The following is a 26342-nucleotide window of genomic DNA, read 5'->3' as shown; positions in this document are numbered from 1 at the left end:
CTTTAAAGATTTACTGGGTCAATTTCTTGGACAAAGGGATTGTCCTTTGAGGAGATGTTGAACGTCCAAACAAGGAACAAGAGTAAGCTCTTCTTGGAACCTGCTCCGCCATTCAATAAGATCTGATTTTAACCTCCATTCTACGTTTCCTGCGCACCCCCGATAATCCTTCATTCCCTTACCGATCAAGAATACATCCATCTCTGCCTTAAAAATACTTAAAGATTCTGCATCCACTGCCTTTTGAGGAAGGGAATTCCAAAGACTTTCAGGCCTCTGAGAGAAAACAAAATGTTTCTTCAGGACCTTAGTTTAATGCCTTAGCTGAAAGATGTCACCTCCAACAGTCTAGGACTTTCAGCAGCACTGCGAGACTGGTGAACAGCAGACAGGAGTTCGAGCTAAAAGCAGGGGCCTGTCAGACGCGAGGTTTCAGCCACCAGCAATCTAGAGTTAGACAACCTCCCAGAGTGCACTGAGTGTGGCCGCTTCACCTTGAACTCCTCCATGATCTTGCGGATGGCCTTTCCCCGGCCCCCGATGATGCGGGCATGAACCCTGTGGTCCAGATTGATGTCCTCGCTGACCATCTCCTCCAGGTCGGCCACAATCTTCATGATGGCATCCTTGGCAGATTCAGTGTTCCTCTCGTAGCCTGTGATGGAGATCATATCCTGCAAGGACGCAACAAATAAACAGACAGGGTCAACACTAGATGGTCAACTCTCTCCTTTGTCCACAAACCCAGCACACAGCCAGGATCATGGTTATGTAAGTTCTCACACACAGTGGTAAATGCGACTCAGTACTTGCTCTGCTCACTGACCTACTCTGGCTCTCAGTCCAGCAATTTTAAAATTCCCAGCCCTCCATAGAAAGTCTGCATCATTGTTCAGAGATCTCCCGCGGAAAAGTGGACTGCACTGGTGACATGAAATACCCATTGCTGATGTGTGAGTAGTCTGCTTCTTACTGCTGGCTTTGACCAATTTTAACCACCATCCAATCCCAATGTGATCAGGAATAACACTTCCAACGTCTTCTTGACTTTTACAGATGTGTTCCTGGCCGCCATATTGGAGGAGGTGCAAAATTGTCAAGAACAGCTGGCTTGCCACTTCAAAGTAAGAAAATATGCATTTATACTGTGCTTATCGTGACTTTACAACCAGGGAACTACTTTTGAAATGTTGCAATGCAAAAGACGTAGCCCTGGTTGGCAAAGTGCGCACAGTAAGCTCCCACTGATAGCAATGTGTTAATGACTAGACAACGTGTGATTGGCTTGTAATGTTGACAGGGATGAATATTGGCCGGGACACTGGAGAAGACTCCTTCACCCTTCTTCAAAATAAAGGTAGTGTGTTTTTATCACATCCACCTGAGTCTGGAAATGGGGCCTTAGTCTCATTGCAAAGACTGCAGCGCCAACTGGGCAGCATTCTCCCAGAGTTCTGGCGCCCGTGTCCAGGCTGAGACTTGAACTAGTGACTCAGAGATGTGAGTGCCACCATGTGATCCACGCACATGAGCTGACAGTGGTTACAGCACTGATCAAGAATTGTCTTTTTAATTCTTTCACAGAATTTGTTGGCTGGGCCAGCATTGTTGCCCATTCTTAATTGCCCCCCGAAATATAGTGGTGAGCCACCTTCTTGAACACAAGAAATAGGAGCAGGGGTAGACCATTCAGCTTTTCAAGCCTGCTCAGACATTCCGTACTATCATGGCTGATCTTGGGTTTCAACTCCACTTTCCTGTCCACTCTCCATATCCCTCGATTCCCTGAGATTCTGAGAACCTGTTGACCCATGCCTTAAATATAATCAACAATCCGCCCCTTATCCTGAGGCTGTTTTCCCACTGGGTCAGGAGATCTAAGACAGGAGGGGACAATTTCTCAGCATCAAACCTTTTCAGAATCTGAGATAACACGGTGTGGAGCTGGGTGAACACAGCAGGCCAAGCAGCATCAGAGGAGCAGGAAGGTTTGATGTTTCGGGTCGGGACCCTTCTTCATAAAGGAAGGATCTCCTGCTGTCTTCACCCAGCTTCATACCGTGTTATCTCAGATTCTCCAGCATCAGCAGTTCCTACTATCTCTTTTCAGAATCTAGTTGGTTTCAATGGCTTCACTTCTCTTTCACACTCCAGCGAATGTCATCCATACTTACTCAGCCTCTCATCAAACGATAATCCCCTCATCCGAGGGATTAATTTAGTGAACTTTCGCATTGCTGTCTGCAATACAAGTATATCTTTTCTTCGACATGGAGACCAAATTTCATTGTATTTCTGCAGTCATAGAGTTGTACAGCATGAAAACAGACCCTTCAGTCCAACTTGTCCATGCTGATCAGATATCCCATATTAATCTAGTCCCATTTGCCAGCATTCGGCCCATATCCCGCTAAACCCTTCCTCTTCATGTACCCATCCCGATGCCTGTTAATTGTTGTAACTGTACCAGCCTCCACCACTTCCTCTGGTGGCTCATTCCATACATGCACCACCCTCTGCGTGAAAAAGTTACCCCCCCAAGTTCATTTTAATTCTCCCCCCCCCGCCCCGACTGGCTCACCTTAGACCTATGCCGCCTAGTTTTGGACTTCCCCACCCTGGGGGAAAAGATCTTGACTATTCGCCCTATCCATTTCCCTCGTGATTTCATAAATTTCTATCAGGTCACCTCTCAGCCCCAGCCTATTCAGCCTCTCCCTGCAGCAAGGGATTCCAGTTTTTTGACACAGTGGCAGAATGGCCGATGTGGTTTCAAGTCAGGCTGGTGTGTGGCTTGCAGGGGAGATTGCAAACTGTTCAATTTTTAAAATTGGCAACCTCTTTAGGACTAATGGAATGGGAGTGTTTGCCGTGCCAACTCAAGGGTCTTGTCTGGATTGTTCAAGTAAACCATTACACTTGTAGAGGGATGGAGTTAAAACCTCTGTCGATAGACACTGGTGTAGCAAGTGGAATCCTTACCAGTGAAGATGAGGATTACCTGATTTTCATCCCCTTTGTCAGGGAATTGAATATTAACATCATGGTCTTTCCGAATCTGTGAGATGACAGCTCCTTTCCTTCCGATAATCTTTGGATGGTACTTGGGATCGACCGACATGATCAACTTGAAGCCCCGTAAAGCCTGCAAGAAATGCTGCATTATGACTGACCTGCACTTGGAGAAGGACATGGGTAAAAGCCTCACGGCAGATCAAATTTATTCTTATATTGGATTGCAAATGTTTTTTTTTCTGGTAGAAATCAAGCTAATGAACATCTGACTGAATAAAGTTCCCGCCCTGGCGCTAGGAAAGGTGACCCTTAGGTTAGCACCCGCCTGGTGAAATATTAAACCACATCTTCCAGCTCTTCCGTGTTGTTAAATTTGGAACCAAAGTTGGGAATCTTGTAGAATTCCTGATGATCTAAAACTACATTGGAGTTCCAAAACTCCAATGGGCTGCTTTCTGCTGCTCCGGTCCGCTGTAGAACTGAGCTAAGGTTTGGACCTGGGGCCTGATGTGTGGGACTTAGCTTTCTATTTGCCCTGGAAATGCCATGGTGATTAATACCATATGACCTTAACATACAGGAACGGAATCAGGCCATTTCGGACAGCATGTCAACTCTGCCATTTGTCCATGTCCGGTATGCTTCTCAGCCCCATTCTCCCTGAAATCCTTTATTCTCTTCCCGATCAAAAACCTACCTTCTCAGTGACTTGGCCTCCACAGCCCTCTGTGACAGTGCATTCCACAGTTATTTTTCATTCATTCACGGGATATGGGCATCACAGGCTGGAAATCTATTGGAAATCTATTGCATCTATTGGAAATCTCTAATTGCCCAGTGTGCAGTTAAGAGTCAACCACACTGTTGAAGATCTGGAGTCATATGTAGGCCATACCAGCTAAGGACTGCAGTTTTCTTCCCTGCCACCAGCGAGCATGCATTTTCTGACGATCAACAACAGTTTCACACTCATCATTAACTCTTAATTCCAGATTTCTAACCAAATTAAAATACCACTAACTGCCTCGGTGGGATTTGAACCTGGGTTCCGGGATCAGTCTCTGGATTAGTAGTCTGGTGATAATCCCACTAGGCCACCAACTCCTACAGATTCACCACTCTCCGGCTGAAGAAATCCATCTGCATCTCAGTTCCCTTCACTCTGATGCTGTGACTAGGCAGGCCCCAGACTCTGGAAACAACCTCTCTACATCTACATGTACCTAGGCCCCTCAGCAGTCTGTAAGTTTCAAAGTGATCCCCCTCATGTGTACATCCCCGTCATCCCCCTTAATGGGTACCCAGACTCCTCAGCTGCTCCTCATATGACAATATCAACTCCATTTCAGAGATGTGGATAGTCTAACCGAACTGTGCACCACTCCTGATGTTCTCAATCACCCTTCAGAACTAACCTGACTCCATCACCAAGCTCCTCTCCCCAACCCAACCAGCTGGTTCTCGACTGAAAAGCTTGAGACCTTGCAAAATGTCCCTCAAAATGACACATGTGTTGGGGAAAGATGGCGTTTCCTCTCTGTCTATTTCTCCTTATGTCTAATGGCCTTCCCCCCCCAGATATGTGGGTGGTCCCACCAATGCAGAGGCAGGGATCAGAAATCCCGGTTGAGCATTCACGAAGGAGACCGACTGCAGCAACTATCACAGGCAGAGCCAATGCACGTGGCATCAAAGTGGGCTGCCAGACCTGAGCCATCGTTTCTGCAGTTTAATCCTGGCTTCCCTTTCGAACAGCGTTCTGAGTTGGGTGATACACCATCAACCAAAGCTGGTGCCTTTAGAATCCTAAATTCAACCATTTTCGCACCTCTCAACCCTCCATTTACCAGTGCAAACTTTTACAGTTGACACGATTACTCCTCCCAATCCAAAATCCCCCGAACCTTTAGAGCAATCTGGCTACCTACTTATAATAGCAGAATGCCCTCCCCTGGAGCTTGGGGACAAGAACTGTACACAGCATTCTGACACACTCTGCCCAACGAAAGCGAGATTAGCAAAAGCTGGAAGTCTTTCAATTAAAACCCGTGCACTGGTGCAGTGTCAGCATTTGTTACACCTACATAGGCAGGCCCCAGACTCTGGAAATATCTTCTCTACACTTACTGTATCTGGGCTTCTCAGCAGTCTGTAAGTTTCAAAGTGATCCCCCTGGAGAAGGTAGCGATGGAACTCTTTCTTAAACCACCGCAGTCCATGTGCTGTACACGCTATTGTTTGGGAGGATTTTGACCCAGTGACAGGAACAGTGACTTTGTTCTAAGTCTAGATGGTGCGTGGCTACACATGACTCCAAACCACCAGCAGTGTGTTTCACTCTCAAGCGTCCTCCTGAAATGGCCGAGGAAGCCACTCAGTTCAAGGGCAACAATGGAAGGGCAAAGAAAAGCTGACCCAGCCAGCAATGCACACCCCTGTGAAAAGTAAAGGGAAACTACAAAACCCTGAAATGCAATCAGCGTTGCCTCGAGCGTACTCTGCCACAGACCCAGTGAGCTCCTCCGGCACACTGTCATCCACCCGCAATACCCGGGGAATCTCACCCTGTCCTCTTGCTCCGCCTGCAGCTCCCTGACCCGCTCCAGTATCCCGGCTCGCGCCCGCTCCAGGTTCACCGCCAAGCCGGTGATTTTTATAACATCGGACTGCTGCTCCGGGGGGGGGACTGCAATGTTCACCTGAAAGAAGAGACAGAATGGGACAGAGAGAGAATGAAAGAGAGGGAAAGAGGGCTACACCTGTAATGGAAATCGTGCAACGATCTGGAGTGAACAAACTCCCTACTGCCCATTATCAGCAGAGAAACCGGGACAGGTTTCATTAGTATGGTGGGGTGGGAGATGTGAAATTAACGGAATGTGGATGTTTGGCATTCTCAAAGCCTGTGGAAACTCAGTCATTAAGCAAGTTCAACCCTGAGACTGATAAGATTTTGAGATATTAAAAAGCATCAAGGAATATATGCGATAGTATGTGAAACTGATGTTGAAGTGGTTCATGATTTCACTGTATGACAAAGGAAACCTCAGGCCTGAATAGCCTCCTCTTGCTCAATTTAAATTGATTTGTTTTGATATTTATTACGTTCTCTGTGTTTTGGCTAAAATAACATTCCGTTTTTCTCTTCTCTGTACAAAGTAGATGAACCCAAATATACTGCATTATCCTGCACTTGTCTAATTTTCATAGAGTCCCTACAGTATGAAAGCAGGCCAGCTGGCCCATCGAGTCCACACCACCCTACCGGTGAGCAACACACCCAGACCCCCAACCCCACTCCATTCCTCTAACACTGCATTTCCCTGGCTACCCCACCTAAGCCTGCACATCGCCAGACACGAAAGGGCAAGTTAGCATGGCCAATTCACCTAACCTGTACATCTTTGGGCTGTGAGAGGAAACCCATGCAGACACAGGGAGAACATGCAAACTCCACACAGACAGTCACCCAACAGTGGAATTGAACCCTATTCCCCGATGCTCTGTGGCAGCAGTGCTAACAACTGAGCCAACATGCTGCCTATTGTTAGACACCCCACACCATCCCTCACTTAAGATATCCATATCTTATTGCAGATTCTTGGGCATTCATAGCAATGTGTTGTTCAACCTATCATTATATTGTTGAAAAATTCGGCTAAAATGCATCCTGCCCCTTTATAAACTGATCAGCACACAGTATGGATCCCTGTGGCACTCAACTGGTTAATGTGGACCGGCCTGAGTACGAACATCCCAATTATCCCCAGTGTACTCAACATGCATTCGAACTGGTTGCTGGTCGGAGGGATTGTGAATTGTCCCACTGCATGAAAGCACTTGCAGATTGCTGAGTAATCTCCTGCCAGGCGTGAACAGTCAGAAAATCTGCATACAAGCTGCTGTGCAGCAAAGTGACAGCTGGAGGCACAGCTGCGCACCTGTAAAGGACAGCAGCAGAAAGGAAGACCTCATGACCTACAGGCACAAGTGCGAGATCACACAGGCTATTCACAAACAGGCGTCTGCGGTGCCTCATTTGGTACAACTCGTCATTTCTGACTCCAGAGTTTTGAGCCAGCGATTCAGGCTAACAGCGGAGGACTGCGTGAGTGCTGCACTGTCTGAGCTGCAGTCTATCGGCTGAGACATTGAACCAAGGAGCCCCTGGGACCTGCAGAGGCACAGTTTCAAAGAACATTCGAAAAAGGAGAGTGCAGCAGAGGAGGGGTCTCCCACCACCACAACAACAGGAAAATAATTGGGATGCTGGAAATCTACAATTAAAACAGGAAACGTGGGGAAGCACAAGAGCTCTGGGGGCACCTGGGAAGACTAGTTTAATTTGGCGACATGGTTGGTGTAGATGAGTTGGACTGAACTTTCTATTTCTGCGCTGCATGTCTTGATGAGTCAATGACAGAATCGGAGATGACATTCAAATCCAATATGACTTTTCACGGATACAGAAGCAAAGTTGTATTGGACTCAAGATATTAATTCTAATTCTCTCTCCACTGGTGCTACCATACCTGTTAAGATTCCCCAGTGCTTTTTGGGTTTTTTTCTTTTTGGAAGCTCTCCCCACAATGTCCTGGTCAACAGTTATCCCTTAACTGATACTATTAACAGAATATGTGGCCGGTTTAGCATATCTGTTTGTGGGAGCTAGTGCTGCAGTCTCTTTGATTATAACATTGCCTATACTTCAAAAAGGTAGGGAGGGAGCTGCAGAAATATAAATCTGATTCCTTCCTGTGCAAAGTCAAATACCTGATACCAGGCCAAATTTTTCCTTTTACCGATTTCCTTTTACTGTTCATGACATTTATCACGATACGCCTTAAACGTTGCTAACATACCTGCTTCCACCAACTCAACTGGCAGTGCATTCCAGGCACCCACGCACTCCCTGTGTGAAAAATTATTCCAACATTTCTCCCCTAAACTTTCCTCATCTCACCTTGAACCCGTGCCCTCTTGTAGTTGGCCTTTCCACCCACCAAAGTCTCAGACTACCCCCCCCCCCCCCCCCCATCTTGTAATTTTGTAGACCTCAATCAGGTCGTCCCTCAGCCTCTGTCTTTTCAGAGAAAATAATCTGGGTTTATCCTACTTCTGCTCATAATGAAAACCGTCCAGACCCAGGCAACATCCTGAGAATCCTTCTCCGCACCCTCTCCAAAGCATCCACGTCCTTCTGGTCGAGTGGCGACCAGAACTGCACGCCACATTCCATATGTGGCCTGACTAAAGTTCTGTACAGCTGTAACATAACTTGCTAGCTTCTACATTTGATGCCCCAGCCAATATTTGAACAGATCTGTGAAGGACACTGCAGGGCGCGACGGTCTGAGACAATTACAGGCACGATGGCCCATTGCTATCAGGAAACCCAATCATGCAGGGTATCATAGTATCTATAGCACAAAACAGGCCATTCAGCCTGACTGCCCCATCCTTACCTCGTACTCCTCCATCATTTTGCGAATGCCGCTGCCTTTCTGCCCGATGATGTACCGATGCAGATCAAACGGAACCTCCACATCGACAGTAATCGGAACGTGGGCCTGGCAACAACAAAGCTGGGTCAGGTTTCATCTGCACAACCCTCCTGCACTCAGATAACATTTATTTTTACTCGTTTGATGCTCAGCAAATCGGGGGACCCAGTGCTGCAGGATAGAGCACATTATCTTAGAGACATTGATCGTTCCCAGGACAGGTACAACACAGAGTTAGATACAGACTATATCTCCCTCTACTCTGTCCCCATCAAACATTCCCAGGTAAGGTACAGCTTCAGGTTAGGTAGAAAGTAAAGCTCTACACAGGGGAAGGTGCTGCTACACTGGTGGTGACTCTGTCTCCCTTTTAAAAGTATTATGCATAGTCAATCCACCTCTGGCATTAAGCAGCCTGCATGCCTGCTGGGAGGTCCCAGAAATTGCATTACAGCCTTAAAGCATCAGACAGGTCACGATTAAGGTTTCCTCAGCCTGACTGCCGCTCCAGGATAACGCTCAGCTTCAAGGCTGGGAAAGGTTACCTCGTTAACACTGAACTGCGGACCATTAAGAGATACGTGGTTGACCTACCAGCAGCGCCTCACGAGCCGCCTCGCACTTCTCCTTCCGGCCTGAGATGATGATGACATCGCACTTCCTGGGAGTGTGCTCCGACTCCCTGAGTTCAGAGTTCATGTCCCCATTTTCCTGAGGGTGCAGATCCAGACCTGCCCAATGGCAAGAAACCAGCATGTGTCAGAAGGTCACGCACAGAGGGCTATGCATTGCAGGACCAAACTGACCCTCCATTCAGTGCACATTGAGACTCTTGCCTCTGAGTTACAAGGCTGCGGGTTCAAGTCCCACCCTAGGGTTGAGCATGTACATCACGGCTGGTGCTTTGGCCTGAAAGAGTGTTACGCTGTTGGATGCACTGTCGCTCAGTTGAGGTGTTTCCAAGCACCATGTCAGTCTGGGATAGATGCAAAAGAACCCACAGTATCATCTCAATATTTACCTCAAGGCAACTTCACAAAACAGGCCATTTAGCCATTATCACATTTCTTTTTGTGGGATCATGCTATGTGCAAATTGGCTGCTTTGTTTCCAAAGTTATTCAACGTTGAATTGTAGACTCATAGAATTGTACAGTATGGATAATCTAACTTGTCCGTGCTGACCTGATATCCTAAATTAATCTAGTTCCATTTGCCAGCATTTGGCCCACATGTCTCTAAACCATTCCTGTGCATGTACCCATCCAGATGTCTTATAAATATTGTAATTGTACCAGAACCCACCACTTCCTCTGGCAGCTCATTCCATACACACACCACCCTCTGCGTGAAAAAGACCCCTTAGGTCCCTTTTAATTCTCTCCCCTCCCACCTTAAACCTATACTTTCTAGTTTTGGACTCCCCTATCCCAAGGAAAAGACCATTACTATTCACCCTGTCCATGCCGCTCCTGATTTTATAAACCCATATAAGGTCACCCCTCAGCCTCCGAAGCTCCACGGAAAATAGCCCCAGCCTATTCAGCCTCTCCCTGTAGCTCAAACCCTCCATCCCTGGCAACATCCTTGTAAATCTTTTCTGAATCCCTTCAAGTTCCACAACATCTTTCCTATAGCAGGGAGACCAGAATTGAATGCAATATTCCAAACATAGCCTCACCAATGACCGCAACATGACATCCTAACTCCTACACTCAATGCATTAACCAATAAAGGCAAGTATACCAAACGCCTTCTTCACCATCCTGTCCACCTCCGATTCTGCTTTTGGAACTATGAACCTGCACGTCAAGGGCAACACCCCCAGGACCATATAGTGTACAAGTCCTGTCCTAGTTTGCCTTACCTAAATGCAGCACCCCACATTTATCTAGATTAATGGCTATTTAATCATTAGTTGTACAGCCCATTGAGATGCACAGTCCCCCTGAAGGGGGCTCTATGTAAATGCCAGTATTCTTTTCATTCAATTCCAATTATGGCTGATCAGCTCCATTTCTCTGCCTTGGATTTATATTCCCTTAAAACGTTTTCCAAAAACAAAATCTTAACACTGTAGCCTTGAAAACTCCATCTGGATCACTGCCTCCAGCAGCCTGTTGAAGACCAGAAGGTCCAGATCTCCTGCAGCCTTCATGCGGAGGAGTGTTTCCAGACATGGCCGTAGCTCTACATTTAAGTATATGCAGGCCCAGCCCACAACACCTCCCCAACCCCTTGATCTGGCTCCCACCCTGCCACAGGAAGCAGCCTCTCATCCTTCCTCGCTTTTTCAAACACTTTGCACCTCTCAGGCCACCCATTAAGCTTGATTGAGCACAGGCCACATTTACATAACGTGTCCTCTTTAAAGTATACCCTTTCAACTCCCCCAGGTATCATTCTGGTGATTCCACCCCTGCACAGTCAATACATCCTTCATGAAGTGCGGCAGCCAGAGCTGAACTGTTGTTTCAGATGGGCTCTAGGCCAGGCCTGGATATAACTGGCAACTCACCTCCACTACTTTGCGTTCCAACGTCCCTGAACAAAATACTGAGGGGCAGCACGGTGGCTGAGGGGTTAGTACTGCTGCCTTGCGCACGAGGGACCCAGGTTTGATTCCACCCTCAAGCGACTGTGCGGAGTTTGCACATTTTCCTCGTGTCTGCATGGGTTTCCACGGGCAGCTCCAGTTTGCCCCCTCAGCCCAAAGATGTGCAAGTCAGGTGAGTTAGCCATGGGAAATGCAAAGTTAAAGAGCTGGAGTGGGTCTGGGTAGGAAGCTCTTTGGAGGGGCAGTGTGGACTCGATGGGGAAAATGGTCTGCTTCCACACTATAGGGATTCTGTGGTTCTTTAATGAAAATAAAACAAACAACTACAGATGCCGAAGATCCGGAACAAAAACAGAAATTGCTGCAGAAACTCAGTCAGGTCTGGCAGCATCTGTGGAGAGAAAACAGAGTTAGGGGACCCTGCTTCAGAACCAGACTCAAAACATTAACTTCTGTTCTCCCTCCACATGCCAGACATGTTGAGCTTCTCCAGCAATTTCTGTTTTTGTTGTTCTTTGAACTACTTTTGTACCCGCAGGTTAGTACGTTCAAGGCAAGGAACTTCCACTCTGGTTGATTTTAGCCAGGGAGGCTGGGCTAGGGACAGGCTAAAATCCTGCTCTTGATTAATAAATGACAACTTGCACTAACACAGCACCTTTAACATAGGAAGGCACTTGCTCAATCACTGAAGTTTTAGGGGCCGTCTCAGAGGAGAGAGAGACAGGCAGAGGGGTTTAGCAAGGGAATTCCAGAACTCAGGGCCCACGTAGTTAAAGGCACTGCCACCAGCGTCAGAGCAATGGAAACCAGGGTGTGCTACAGGTCAGAGTTGGAGGAGCACAGAGAGTGTGGGTGTTATGGGGCTGTATAGATGGGAACTCTGAGAGAGGGTGTGGTTGGGGGGGGGGTAAGAGAATGACATTACGAAAACAAGATTTAAGAGTTTTGAAACTGAGGCTTCAACACAGAATCTGTTTAGGTTGGGACAGGGTGTAATGATTTAGCGTAAGTCCGAGCAGGGACAGTAGAGTTTAGGATGATATGCTACACATGTAGGATGGGGAGACAGGAAGATGGCCAGGAGGGAACTGGAATAGTCACGTCTGGAAAACAAGAAACACATGTACAGTTCTCGGCCTTGAAACTGTGCCCACGTTGCAAGGAAACATTGGGCCCAGCTGTGTGTCTATCTGGGCCAGAACTCCCACCAACAATCTTTGTGTTAAGAATGCAAATCATCTGACCCATCTGTCTGTGCTGACTCTCTTCAAGAAGGTCTCAGCAAGTCGCAACTCTCCTCCTTTGCCCTGCAAATCTTTTCTCTTTATATTGTAACCCACCTCCATGTTTATAAAGCCTTGATTGAACTGCCTTCCACTACACTCTCAGGCCATGCATTCCCAATGTTAACCACTCACTGCAAAAAATGATTTCCCTTGCGTCACCTCTGTTTCTTTTGCCAATTATTTTAAATTTGTGCTCTCTGGTTCGATCCTTTCACCGATGGAAATAGTTTTTCCTGAAATTCTCTGTCCTGAACCTTCATGATTCCGAATAATGCTATTAAATCTCCTTTCCTTCTCTTCCCTGAGGAGAACAGTCCCCAGCTTGTACAAACATATGAGTTAGGAGGAGGAGTGGGTCACCTGACCCCTTGAGTTAGTTCTGCCATTTAACAAGATCCCAGCTGATCTGGTCACTCCCCAGTAATTTTTCGTCCCCTTGTTGATCAAAAATCTACCCACTCTGCTTCAAAAATAGCCAAAAACTCTGCTTTACAAGGAGAGAATTCCAAAAATTCACAGCCCTCTGGGAGAAAAAAATTGTGCCTCTTAAGCAGGTGATGTGTTATTTTTGAATGGTAACTTCTAGTGCTGGATTCTCTCACTAATCTCAAACCAAACTAATCCCACCTGCCTGCGCTTGGCCCATATCCCTCCAAATCTCTCCTATTCGTGAACTCATTAGGATGTCCTTTAAACTATGTTACAGTACCCACATCCACCACTTCCTCTGGAAGTTCATTCCACAGCCATTCTCTGTGTAAAAAAGTTGTCCCAATGCCTTTAGATCTTTCTCTTCTCACCTTAAAAATATGCCCCCAGTCTTGAAACCCCCACCTTACAGAAAAGATATTCACTTATTTAAACCCCTCATGATTTTATAAATCTCTATAAGGTTACCCTCAACCTCCTACATTCCAGAGAAAAGAGTCCCAGCCTGTCCAGCCTCTCCTTATAACTCAAACCCTTCAATCCCAGGGACATCCTGGTAAATCTCTTCTGAACTGTCTCCAGCTTAATAATATCCTTCCCATAAAAGGGCAACCAGAGCTGGAGGTCTCAGTAATGTCTTGTACAACCTCAACATGAAGTCTCAACTCTCACACTCGAAGGTCTAAGCGATGAGGGTAAGTGTGTTAAACATCTTCTACACCACCCTTTCTACATGTGACGCAGACTTCCAAGAATTATGTACTTGAACTCCTAGGTCTCTCAGTTCTACAACACTAACCAAGGCCCTACTTTTAATTGTATAAGTCCTGCCTTTAAATACAATATCTTGCATTTATCCAAATTAAACTCCATCTGTCACTGCGCAGCTCTGTGACTCATTGATCAAGTTCTCTTTGTAATTTGAGATAACCTTCATCACTGTTCACTGCACCTCAAATTTAGCTGTCATCCCCAAATCTTCTAATAACCATGCCTCCTATATTGTCCAAATCGCTTATATAAATGACAAGCAAAAGATTTGTAAAAACCCACCAACATCCTCTTGGGAACGAAATCGACCATCCTCACCCAGTCTGGCCTACACGTGACTCCAGACTCCACAGCTGGCTCTTAGAACTGCCCTGTGAAAAAGCCTCACCAGTTCTGGGGTCAAGGGCAATTAGGAATGGGCAACAAATTCTAGCCTGGTAGAAAAAAAGGGTAAAAAGAATCCTTTTCCACCTCCATGTCATCAAACATGCGAGACCTGTTTAAATGTCTCCGTGTCTCTCTTTCTAAACCTTTCTTCAACATGTCCAAATCTACTCCTTCAGTCAGTCCACCAAATTACCATTTTACTGCCATCCTTTGGCACTTTCATTGCTGTGAAGCCATTCGGTTTACTACAACAGCATCGCTGTATCAGACTTTGGATTCCTGGTCCCCTGTGTCATAATTACTGAAACCGCTAAATGAACATCTATCATCTAAATAAGGCTGATCTCCTCACCAACGCATGGAAAATCAACCTCCAGAGAGCAGTCCCATTGCCACAGCCAGAGGTTATTTACGGAGCGTAAACAGGCTCCATTAGGTCTCAAACACAGCTAAGCTGCCAAGTCCTGTCTCAGTAGGCCATGCTCATGCTTTAACCTGACAACGGCGTGAGTTCAAGAGCTTTCTCCAAAGATATAATGTGGGCTGTCACTTCAGGGCAGGCTGGAAGTAAAGGGCTCCACCGTCAGAGAGGCTGCTAAAATGCTATGTGCCATCCCTGTCTGTACAGCAGGAAGTAAGTGGTCCGACAGTCCTCTTTGAAGGAGTAAGAGTCTCCCAAACTACACTTATGCCTCAATCCAACACCGATAACGGCAGCAGTCAGACCTCTAGCATCACAGTTCTGTGTTGTTATACCATTGAGTACAATGCAGGGGGAGGCATTAGTGTTGATGCAGTGTCACTGGACTAGTAGCTCAGAGCTAACACTCTGGGATAGGGGTTTGATATTCAGCATGGTGGACAGTGAAGTTTGAAATCAATACAGATTGGGAATAAAAAGCTAGCTCGCTAAAACCACTATAAAAACCCATCCAGTTCACTAAAATCCTTTCAGAGATGTGCTGTCTTTACCCAGTCTGGCCTATTTGTAACTCCAGACCTACAGCAATGTCACCATACACCAGGATTCATTGCTTCATCTCTAGTTGCCCAGAAGGGGCAATCATGTAGTGGTAGAGACAATGGACTTGCAATTCAGAGCCCCTAGGACAGACAAGAGTCAACCACATCGCTGTGAATCTGGAGTTACACAGAATTCATACAATGTGGAAGCAGGCCATTCAGCCCATCAAGTCCACACTTGACCTTCCAGAGAGCATCCCATTCAGTCTCACCCCATCCCTGTAACCCTGTATTTTCCATGGCTAACCCACCTAGCCTACATATCCCTGGACACTTTGGGTAATTTAACATGGCCAATCCACCCCAACCTGCACATCTCTGGGCTGTGGAAGGAAACCGGAGCACCCAAAGGAATTCCACGCAGTCACGGGGAGAATGTGCAGACTCCACACAGACAGTCACATAAGAGTGGAATCAAACCTGGGTCCCTGTGAGGCAGCAGTCCTAACCACTGAGCCACTGTGCCCAGACCATGGGCAGATTTTCCTCCCTACAGGACATATATTGACAGTGGACCAGTTTATTGACAGTAGGCTAGTTTTTTTTATTCCAGATTCTTACTGAATTCAAATTTCACCATCTGCCATGGTGGCATTTGAACCATTGTGCCCAGAACATTATCCTAGACTTCTTGGCTCTAAGGGAACCAATCCCAACTTTTCCAATCTATCTTCAGAAATGAAATTAGAAGATGCAAATGCCGTTTAGCTTGGGTAGTAGAGAGTGAATGGCCTCCCTCTTTGCTGTGAATGTCCACGAAAATTTGGACAAAGGAACCCATAAGAAAAAGCATCAGAAAGTACAATGACAGAATGCTGACCAAACACTGGTCAATGGCAGATATGGAAACTGCAGTAACTCACCCAGGCTCCTTTGTTAGCATATCCCAATCTCTCAAGCCCCAAAACCCAGAAAGACAATGGCAATAGATGCATACAACACTGCAAGTTCCTTTCTAAATCCCACTTCATCCTGACTTGGAACTATATCACTGTTCCTTCACTGTTGCTGAGTCAAAAGCCCTCCTTAACCACACTGTGGGTGTCTACACCACGCGAACTACAGCAGATCAAGAAAACGGCTCACCATTCCCACCTCCACGGCAATTAGAGTAGGGTATTAAATGCTGGCCGAGCCAGTCATGTCCACATCTCACATATAACAAAAACAAAAATAAGGGAAAACATTTTGCTTGGCACACAGACTTTCAAAGTTGAGAAAAGTTTGCTCTTTGTGATTTTTATAAATGACTTGGGTGAGGAAGTGGAAGGGTGGGTTGGTAAGTTTGCCAATGATACGAAGGTTGGTGGGGTTGTGGATAGCATGGAGCGCTGTTGTAGGTTGCAACGGGACAATGACAGAATGCAGAGCTGGAAAGAAGTGGCAGATGGAATTCAACACAGAAAAGCGTGAAGTGATTCACTTTGGAAGGTTCAATTTGAATGCAGAATACAGGGTTAATGGCACGATTCTTGGCAGTGTGGAGGAACAGAGGGATCTTGGCATCCACATCCACAGATCCCTCAAAGCTGCTACCCAAGTTGATAGGGTTGTAAAGAAGGCGTATGGTGTGTTGGCTTTCACTGGCAGTGGATTTGAGTTGAAGAGCCACGAGGTTATGCTGCATCTTTATAAAACCCTGTTGAGACTACATTTGGAGTATTGTGTTGCCTCATTATAGGAATGATGTAGAAGCTTTAGAGAGGGTGCAAAGAAGATTTACCAGCATGCAGCCTGGCTGCAGGGCAGGTCTCATGAGGAAAGGTTGAGGGAGCTCGGGCTTCTTCATTGGAGTGAAGAAGGATGAGAGGCGACATGATACAGCTGTATAAGATGGTGAGAAACATAGACAGAGTGGATAGGCAGAGACTTTATCCTAGGGCGGAAACAGCTATTATGAGGGAGCGTAATTTTAAGGTGTTTGGAGGAAGGTATAAGGGAGATGTCAGAGGTAGATTCTTTATACAGAGAGTGGTAGGTGCACAGCATGTGCTGCCGGCAGTGATAGTGTAGTCAGATAATTTAGAGACTTTTAAGTGACTCTTGGATAGACACATGGATGAAAGTGTAATGTAGGGTATACAAAGTAGTTTGATCTTAGTAGGATAATAGGTCAGCACAATATCGTGGGCCGAACGGCCTCTACTGTGCTGTAATGTTTATGTTCTAAAAGTACTTTGAGCGAGATACACTCAGGAATGAGATCGTGTATGTGAGATCTCTTCATTTCATGGGTTGCAGAAGACTACTTGATCCATCTGAACTATACCTTGACTCTCATCCCGCTCAGGAAATTTGATCTGCACGTCATAGTCCCTGGTGATCTGCTGCACCTTGGAGCCCTTCAGTCCCATGACCGCTCGATGAAAACGCTGTGGGATCACGCACTCCAGGGTCACCTGGGCTTCCTAAAAGATATAGACAGCCAAGGGTTTAAAAAAAACAAAAGGGTTGTTTTACAGGAGTACTTGTAAATACAATGGGCTCAATATGTTGAAGTATGAGGTTTCCTTACATTAGAAGGGCAAGTTCTAAATTTTACAGGATCCAGTTAAGGTGCTTCTGGGGTACTGTGTAAAATTCTGGTCACACTGCTATTGGAAGGATATTATTAAATTGGAGAGGGTGCAGAAAAAAATTACCAGGATGTTGCTGGGACTGAAGGGTTTGAGTTATAAGGAAAGGCTGGATAAGCTGGGACTGTTTTCACTGGAGCATAGGAGATTGAAGGTGACCTTTTAAAGGTTTATAAAATCACAACAGGCATAGATAAAATGAATAGCCAAGGTCTGTTCCCCAGGGTGGAGTATTTGAAAAGTAGACAGCATAATTTTAAGGTGAGAGGAGAAAGTGGGACAACTTTTTCACACAGAGGGTGGTTGATATGTGGTATGAACTTCCAGACGAAGTGATAGATGCAGGTACAGTTACAGCTTTAAAAAACATTTGGACAGGTACATGAATAGGAAAGGTTTAGAAGGATATGGGTCAAATGCAGGCTTAGTTTGGGAAACTTGGTCGGCATGGACAAGTTGGACTAAAGAGTCTGTTTCCATGCTGTGTGACTCTATGACACTTGCAACGACAACAACATGCATTTGTGTAGCAGCAATGTAGTAGAAGTCCCAAGGTGTTTCCAACAAAATATACCCACTTGAGGTCAGATGACCAAATGCTTGCGAAAAGACGCAGGTTTCAAGGAGTGACCTGAAGCCAGACAGAAATGTGGAGAGGTTTAGGAAGGGAATTCCAGAGTTTCGGAATCAATCAAGCAAAGGCATGGATGGAGCGACTGAAAAATCGGGCCTGTGTAATAGGTTGGAATTTGGAAGAGCTCAGAAGTCTGAGGGGATTGTGGAACTGGAGGAGCTTACAGTGAGGGAAGGAGCCAGGCCAACAAGAAATTTGAAAGAGAAATAGGGCGACAATTTTAAAATTGAGGTGTAGTTCAGCAGAAACCAATGTGGATCAGTAAACAGAACAGCGATGGGGTGACTGGAATTTGTTGTGAGTTAGGGTAGGAGTTTGTATAGTGGAATTTATATCGTGTTTATTTGAGATGAGGAAAAGCTTCTTTACTCAAAGTGTGTGGTGAATCACTGGAATTCTCTACCACAGACAGCTGTGGAGGCTTGATCATTATTAAATGATAAGACAGAGAACAACAGATTTCTAGACACAATGACAGCAAAGGGGATGGCACAGGAAAATGTCAGAAAGGTTACAGTCATAGAGTCAGACAGCACGGAAAAAGACCCTTTGGTCCAACCAGTCTATGTTGACCATAATCCCAAAATAAACTAGTCCCACGTGCAGGCCCTTGGCCCATATCCCTCCAAACATTTCCTATTCATGTACTTTATTGATGTCTTTTAAACACTGTAACCTGTACCTGCATCCAACACTTCCTATGCAAGTTCACTCCACACACGAACCACTGTGTGGGGAGAAAAGTGTCCCTCATGTCCTTTTTAAATCTTTCTTCTCTCACATTAAAAAATGCCCCTTAAAAATCATGATCCAGAATGGGGGAGCAGCTGAACGTCTATCTCAGCTCCTGCCTTCCATTCAGTTACATTTTATTTGTTGTCAGTTAACTTTCTGTGATGAAGGTTTCAGGCACAGCCATCTGTGTTTCTCACTTTGCTGCCTGTTGGGCCTGGTTGTGAAGATATCCTCTCCTGACCTGAAGGGTCATGCAGTTGGCACCTGATCCCAACTGTTTTTTCAATCTGTCGAATGGCATGTGCCAACATCAGTTCCTGTTTTTACTGGGAGGCAGCATCAAAAGGATGAGGCTCAGGAATAATTCACTCAGCAAGAAATCCAAAGGATCAGCCTATTGCTCTGAGGACACAGGTTCAAATCTCAAAATGGCAGCTAAAAAATTTAATTCAGTTGATAAATTCAATTAAGTAATCACTAAAGAGCCAGTCTCACTGACAGTGACTATGTGACCATCATCAATTTTAATAAAAAATACATTTGGTTCAATATTGTCCTTTAGGGATTCAGGAAATGAACTGCCCTTATTCAGTCCGGCCTTTGCGTGACCTCTGACCCATGGCAACGTGGTTAATTCTTAATTGCCCTGAAAGGTCAATTAAAGATGGGCAACAAATGCGAGCACCACTAGTGGTGCCACATTCCATACAAAAACATGAGTAAATAAATGCTCTTGGAAGGTGAGGGACCAAACTTTGAATTAAATAGTCATAGTGAGGAAGAAATTGTCATCGTGAGACAGAATCACAGAATCCCTGCAGTGTGGAAGCAGGTCACTTGAATCCACACTTACCCTCTAAAGGGCACACCACCCAGACCCACTCCTCCACTGTATAACCACCCATTTCCCATAGTTACTCCACCTAGCCTGCACAGCTCTGAACATTACAGGACGAGTCAGCACGGCCAATCCACCCTAACCTGCATATCTTTGGACTGTGGGAGGAAACCCATGTAGACATGGGGAGAATGTGCACACCCCAAGCAGACAGTTGCCTCAGGCTGGAATCAAACTCAGGTTTCTGGCACTGTGTAGCAGCAGTGCTGACCACTGAGCTACCATGTTACCACAGAAGCTGGCCATTTGGCCTATCATGTCCATGCTGGAAAAGCAACGTGGATATACTGTGATTATTCAATCCTGAAAACCACTACCTAAGTTCTAGTTCAGCGTCCTTCAGTGATACGTTTCTGCCAAGTCAGTGTGTCACCCTCTCACCGACAGGGGGGCTGGAAAAGTGCTAGTCCCCCTCACCCGTGCAGTACCGAGGGGCTGCAGCGCTGTCCGAGGTACCTTTCAGATGTTAAACTGATCCCCTAGTTGCCCATTTTGCTGGGCACAGCAGATCACAAGGTGCCACCTGAAAGAGGGGGAGTTCTTCCAGCCAGCGTTTGCCACCAATAACATATCAGGTCCCTGTGTGTGGGATCTTGACTTTGCACCCGAGTCCCAACAGGCAGAACCTCACCATGAAGCTCGTAAAAAAGAACGGTTTCTGTGGGAATCTCTCTTCCTTTCCTGTTTGCTTACCAGGTCTCCGATGATCTCCTGGATTCGTCGTTTAGCTGCCTCCACACAGTCCTTTGCCCCTTTTAGCACCACTCGGTCACTCTGGACCCCTGTGCGGGGGAAGCTGACCGTCACACCGCCATACTCCTCCGCAATCTCGCGTAGCACCTGCCCCCGGCGCGCCACGAAGTGCCGGTGATATCTGGGGTCCACGATCATCAAGTCTTCAATCACATTGTCCTGAGGGAAAAGAATTGCAGGATGAGGAAACCGCTCAAGGCCGAGACTGGGTGGGAAACAGTCCTTAGCCACTTGGAGGACCTCATGTTGGTGTCAGGGCGGACAGGCCTCTTGAGCACTTCACGTGAAACTGGGGCAACTCAGGACGGTTGGTTGGAAAGGCTACACTGGGGAATTTTACTGGGCTCTCTCCACTCACATCTGCATATCCAGCATAGGGGGTACACAGAATTCTGCCCATGTGGTAAACAGAGGCCAATTTAAGTCCATGTCTGCCAAAAAATAAGCTGCCCAGCCTAACACTATCTTTCTGCTTGTACAGAAATGTAAATAATTACTTGTAGGGACAGAACCTAATGCTAAAAAGAGACATGATGTTTACAGTGTTTGTGTTCCACTTTTAAGGATGAAATACAAGAAAACCAACTTTCAAAAGGAACCAACAACCCATGCAGTATGAGAAGACAGTGCTGATTGGTTAGGCTATGATTGGCACAGAGATAGAATCATAGAGTCAGAGAGTCGTAGAGCATGGAAACAGACCCTTAGGTCCAAAGTGTCCATGTCGACCAGATATCCTAAATTAATCTAGTCCCAATTTCCAGCATTTGGTCCATATTCCTCTGAACCCTTCCTATTCATATACACATCCATATGCCCTTTGAATGTTGTTTCGTACCAGCCTCCACCACTTCCTCTGGCAGCTCATTCCATACACACACCACTCTCTGAGAGAAAAGGTCGCCCCTTAGGGTCTCTTTTATATCGTACCCCTCTCACCTTAAACCTATGCTCTCTAGTTTTGGACTCCCCTACCCTGGGAAAAAGACCTCAGCTCTTCAGCCCCTCATGAACTTATAAACCTCTATAAAGTCACCCCTCAATTTCTAATGCTCCAGGGAAAATAGTCCCAGCCTATTCAGCCTCTCCCTATAGCTCAAACCCTCCAAACCCGGCAACATCCTTGTAAATCCTTTTTGCACCCTTTCAAGTTTCACTGCACTGCCGCCACAAATACACAAGTTGTCTTCTCCACTAACAGGATGCTGCTGTCAAGCCAGAGATATGTTTTGCTTACCATACAAGTCAGTAATGTGGTATACCAGTTTCAGCAGCAGTGTGATGCCAGTTATGTAGGCCATGTGTCCCAGTGCTTGGCAAGCTGTACTGAAAAAACATCCTTCTGACCATCTGCACCATGCTCGACCAAGCTGTGCAGTGGAACTCAGAAGATTATTTGCAACACCAGATATGGTTCCGGTGTTTGACAACATTTAGTAAATGATTCTGACAGAACTAGGAACTGTACTGGAAACCAGGTTGAGATTATCACTCAGGCTCGCAGGATGATTAATTTGCACATGCCATTTGAATATATGCACACAGAGGTCATTATTCTTTGTAAGCAAATGAAATGTGTAGACACACTGCATTTATATTCAACATGAAAGGCTTATTGAGACAGCCAACCCCACCAGCATCCCCATAGTAATGTCCTGACCAATTGCAGTCTACTTGTCTGGTGTTACTTTAAACAGTTAACGAAGACTGAGTTGAAAGCAAGCAATGTGGATGCTGGAAATCTGAAACAAACACAGAGAATGCTGGAGAAACTCAACAGGTCTGGTAGCACCTGTAAAGTGAGAAGCAGAGTTAACGGTTCGAGTCAGGTTCTGAAGATGTCATGCTGAACTCGAAATGTTGACTGAGATTGAGAATTGTAAAGATGTTGTGAAAGTTGAGAGTGTTCAGAAAAGATTTACAAGGATGCTACCAGGGTGGAAGAGTTTGAGCTAAAAGAAGAAGCTGAATAGCCAGGGGCTATGAGGGTGGTGCATGTATGGAATGAGCTGCCAGAGGAAGTGGTGGAGGCTGGTACAATTACGACATTAAAGAGGCATCTGGATGGGAACATGAATAGGAAGGGTTTAGAGGGATGTGGGCCAAATGCTGGCAAATGGGACTGGATTAATTTAGGCTATCTGGTCAGCATGGACAAACTGGACTGAAGCGTCTGTTTTAATGCGGTGCATCTCTATACCCTTAGGTGCTTTTGGATGTCCTAAGATTATATAAAATGCAGCGTCAATGCAACTTCCTTCCTGGCAATGAGGTGGGGGCAATTAACAGAGGGAACTCACCAGGTTCTTAATAAGAATCTCCAATTCTTTATGCGCCTGCTTTATTGCCTCTTCTTTCCCGACAATGGTGATTAGCTCCTGGTCCCTATCGTCTGCCGCTGGGAAGATGATGCGGGCTCCCGTGCGGTCCCTCACCCTGCGGATGTTACCGCCACCCCTTCCAATGAGAAACTTGTGGTATTCCGGTTTGGCGTGTAGCTCTACAGTACAGTTGTTAATTTGCTGCAGGGTGGGAAAGGAATCGAGAACAGACCACTTGAAATCAGGATAAAAATGAAGAACTACAGATGCAGGAAATGTCAAGGACAAAACAGAAGTGCTAGGGAAACATAGCAGGTCTGGCAGCATCTGTAGAGACAAGGAAGCAGAATTCTGTTTCTCTCGCTGCAGAACCTGCTGGATTTCTCTAGCACTTCCTGTTTATATTTAATCTCAAACCTCTCTTGCTGATGGCATCGGGAGGATTAATTGTAAACTTCTACCACAGAAGTGACACAGACAAAATGGGCTGAATGACCTTGGTCAGTGCTGTATCATTTTGTTTTACTTTGCAGCCTCTCCACAATCTACTGTACGCCCCTGTTAATAAGACTACGGAAGCCATACACTTTTAATCAGTCTTTTTGATGAGTTCCGAGAGACAAGTGTGAATATATAGTCTTGATATTTGTTGTATTTGCTTGCGGGGTGTGAGCAGAATTTATCACCTGTCCCTAGCTGCACTTCAGAAGGTGATGGTGAGCTGCCTTCTTGAACTACTATAGTCCATGTGCTGTCCACAATGCCATTAGCAGGGGAATTCCAGGATTTACAACACTGAAGGAAGTACAATATATTTCCAAGTCAGAACGATGAGTGGCACAGAGAGGAACTTGCAAGGGGCTGGTGTTACATATATCTGCTACCCTAGTCCTTCTATACGGGAGTATCATGGGTTTGGAAAGTGCTGTCTGAGGACCTTTGGAGAATCTCTGCGGTGCATCTTGTAGATGGTACACACTGCTGCTACTGAGCATGGACGGTGGAGTGAGTGGATGCTTGCGGACGTGGCACCAAACCAGTGGGCTGCTTTGTCTTGATTAGTGTTTTTTTAAAAATTCGTTCATGGGATGTGGGCATCGCTGGCTAGGCAGTACTTATTACCCATCCCTAATTGCCCAGAGCACAGTTAAGAGTCAACCACATTGCTGTGGATCTGGAGTCACATGTAGGCCAGATCAGGTAAGGACGGCAGTTTCCTTCTCTAAATGGCATTAGCGAACCAGATGGGTTTTTCCAACAATCGACAATGGATTCACAGTCACCATTAGATTCTTAATTACAGATATTTATTGAATTCAAATTCCACCATCTGCTGTGGTGGGATTTGAACCCAGGTCCCCAGAACATTATCTGGGTCTCTGGACTAACCATCCAGCGATGATACCACTAGGCAATCGCCTCCCCAAGCTTCATGAGTATTGTTGGAACTGCACTCATCCAGGTGAAAGATTGGAAAGGTAATAAGGGAGGAGGAATAACTAGACCTGTGTGCATTATCCCTCAGCCGTCAACAACTGGTTCAGCACAACGTGGATGGAAAACTTGAACAAAGACATTAATGCTGCTGATAAGTCATCTAATTCTGGCTTAGTGCAAATTGGACTCTCGCAGAGATTTTTTTTGGTTCCTGCAGTATTGTATTTGCCATTCCTTTTGCTTTAAACTTTTTGCTGCATACATTCTGTTGTTGAGAATGGAGTGGGTTTGGACAACGCTAATTTCTTCACCTGTGACGGAATCAGGCCACAAAGGCTCCCATGAATCATTCATGATGCCGCGTGCAATTCTTTACATCCACCATTTGTGGCTCCCAGCAATTGAAATTTCTCAGCAACAAAATAAAGACTACCTTACTCAATATCGTCACTTCGTTCTTTTAAGACACTTCTTTAGACAGACTGCCCCTTCAAGATTTTGTCCCGCTACATCCTTAAGTGCTCAGTGTCAAATTTTATTGGACAGCCCTTCTACAATGCACGTAGGGATGTGAAAGGTTCCTTGTACATGAGCAATATTACTGGAATACCTTCTCCTCAGCCAGATGAAGCAGTTGTTTCCTTGCTTTCTCCACTTCCTCGACAGGGCCTCTGATGGTGACTTTGTCACTGCCTGAGCCTTCAGAAGGGAAATGTATGTGCACCCCTCCGCATTCCTCCATGAGCGACCGGACCAAACGCCCCTTAGCACCAATCAGAGAGTTGTGCAGTTTGGCAGGGATCAAAACATCCACCTCCTTGATATTCGCCTAAAGCAACCACAAAGGCAATTAAAGAAAGACACACAACTATGTACACATGTGCACACACACAGACACACCTGCACACACAGATACAAAACATGAACACACAAAAATACATGGACTCCCACAATGAACTACTGCATAAAGAACCCGTGTCAAAAATGCACAGTGACAGACCAGTCCTCACCGGTACTGTAGTACCCCAGTATTATATACTGACAGGCCTGTCCTCACCAGTACTGTACCCCTGTATTATATACTGACAGGCCTGTCCCCACCGTTACTGTACCCCTGTATTATATACTGACAGGCCTGTCCTCACCAGTACTGTACCCCAGTATTATATACTGACAGACCTGTCCCCACCAGTACTGTACCCCAGTATTATATACTGACAGGCCTGTCCCCCACCAGTACTGTACCCCAGTGTTATACAGGGACAGACCTGTTCCCACTGGTACTGTACCCCAGTGTTATACAATGACAGACCTGTCTTCCACTGGTACTGTACCCCAGTGTTATACAGTGACAGACCTGTCCCCCACCGGTACTGTACCCCAGTGTTATACAGTGACAGACCTGTCCCCCACCAGCACTGTACCCCAGTGTTATACAATGACAGACCTGTCTTCCACTGGTACTGTACCCCAGTGTTATACAGTGACAGACCTGTCCCCCACCGGTACTGTACCCCAGTATTATATACTGACAGGCCTGTCCCCACCAGTACTGTACCCCAATGCTATGCCACCCCTTGGTGCTCCTCCTCATGTCTGTTGGTTCTCCAACTTTGATCTTTGCCCTTCTTCAGCAGCACCACCAGAGGTCTCGGCTTCTCCTACCTGTTATTCCCTCAAACCTTACAGCCCTGATCCCTGCTCTTTCAAGGCTTCTCCAAGTGCCTGAGCTCCCTCCCAATGCTTCCCATGTGTGTGTGTTTGCCAATTTCCTGCAAAATGCGTTTCAAGACTTCACAATGAAAACAGGTTGGGAAGCTGTAAGAGTGGACAGGAATGCCCTGGCTTGATGTACCAGCTCACGCTGAATGGCCAGGATTCGATCCCGGGCGGCCTCGCAGTTCACTTTCTTCCCTGTGATGAGGATCACTTCTGAGTTGCTGTTTTCTGTTGGGAGATCAATCTTGGTGTTTGTTTCTTCACGGATCTGACAAAGAATGGCAGAGTCAGAGGA

The 26342-nt window shown here is 46.1% G+C and overlaps 1 protein-coding gene across 7 annotated transcripts in view; it reads right to left on the bottom strand.

The window, feature by feature from the left end:
- The window catches only part of hdlbpb (high density lipoprotein binding protein b), a 118804-nt gene that overhangs the window by 5306 nt on the left and 87156 nt on the right, over nucleotides 1-26342 (bottom strand). For all 7 annotated transcript variants that reach the window (XM_048524155.2, XM_048524153.1, XM_048524154.2 and 4 more), the window contains 10 exons: nucleotides 26184-26315; nucleotides 24939-25157; nucleotides 22871-23092; nucleotides 20511-20729; nucleotides 17244-17382; nucleotides 9114-9250; nucleotides 8481-8585; nucleotides 5580-5714; nucleotides 3002-3145; nucleotides 495-674 (listed from right to left, as the gene is read on the bottom strand). In XM_048524155.2, the coding sequence (XP_048380112.1) occupies nucleotides 495-674; nucleotides 3002-3145; nucleotides 5580-5714; nucleotides 8481-8585; nucleotides 9114-9250; nucleotides 17244-17382; nucleotides 20511-20729; nucleotides 22871-23092; nucleotides 24939-25157; nucleotides 26184-26315 (1632 nt within the window). The remainder of the gene's footprint in view (nucleotides 1-494; nucleotides 675-3001; nucleotides 3146-5579; nucleotides 5715-8480; nucleotides 8586-9113; nucleotides 9251-17243; nucleotides 17383-20510; nucleotides 20730-22870; nucleotides 23093-24938; nucleotides 25158-26183; nucleotides 26316-26342) is intronic.

The sequence above is a fragment of the Stegostoma tigrinum genome, chromosome 45 (genome assembly GCF_030684315.1).
Source record: "Stegostoma tigrinum isolate sSteTig4 chromosome 45, sSteTig4.hap1, whole genome shotgun sequence".
Lineage (NCBI taxonomy): Eukaryota > Metazoa > Chordata > Chondrichthyes > Orectolobiformes > Stegostomatidae > Stegostoma > Stegostoma tigrinum.
The sequence above is the reverse complement of the archived record's forward strand: the minus strand, read 5'-3'. Positions and strand labels throughout refer to the sequence as shown.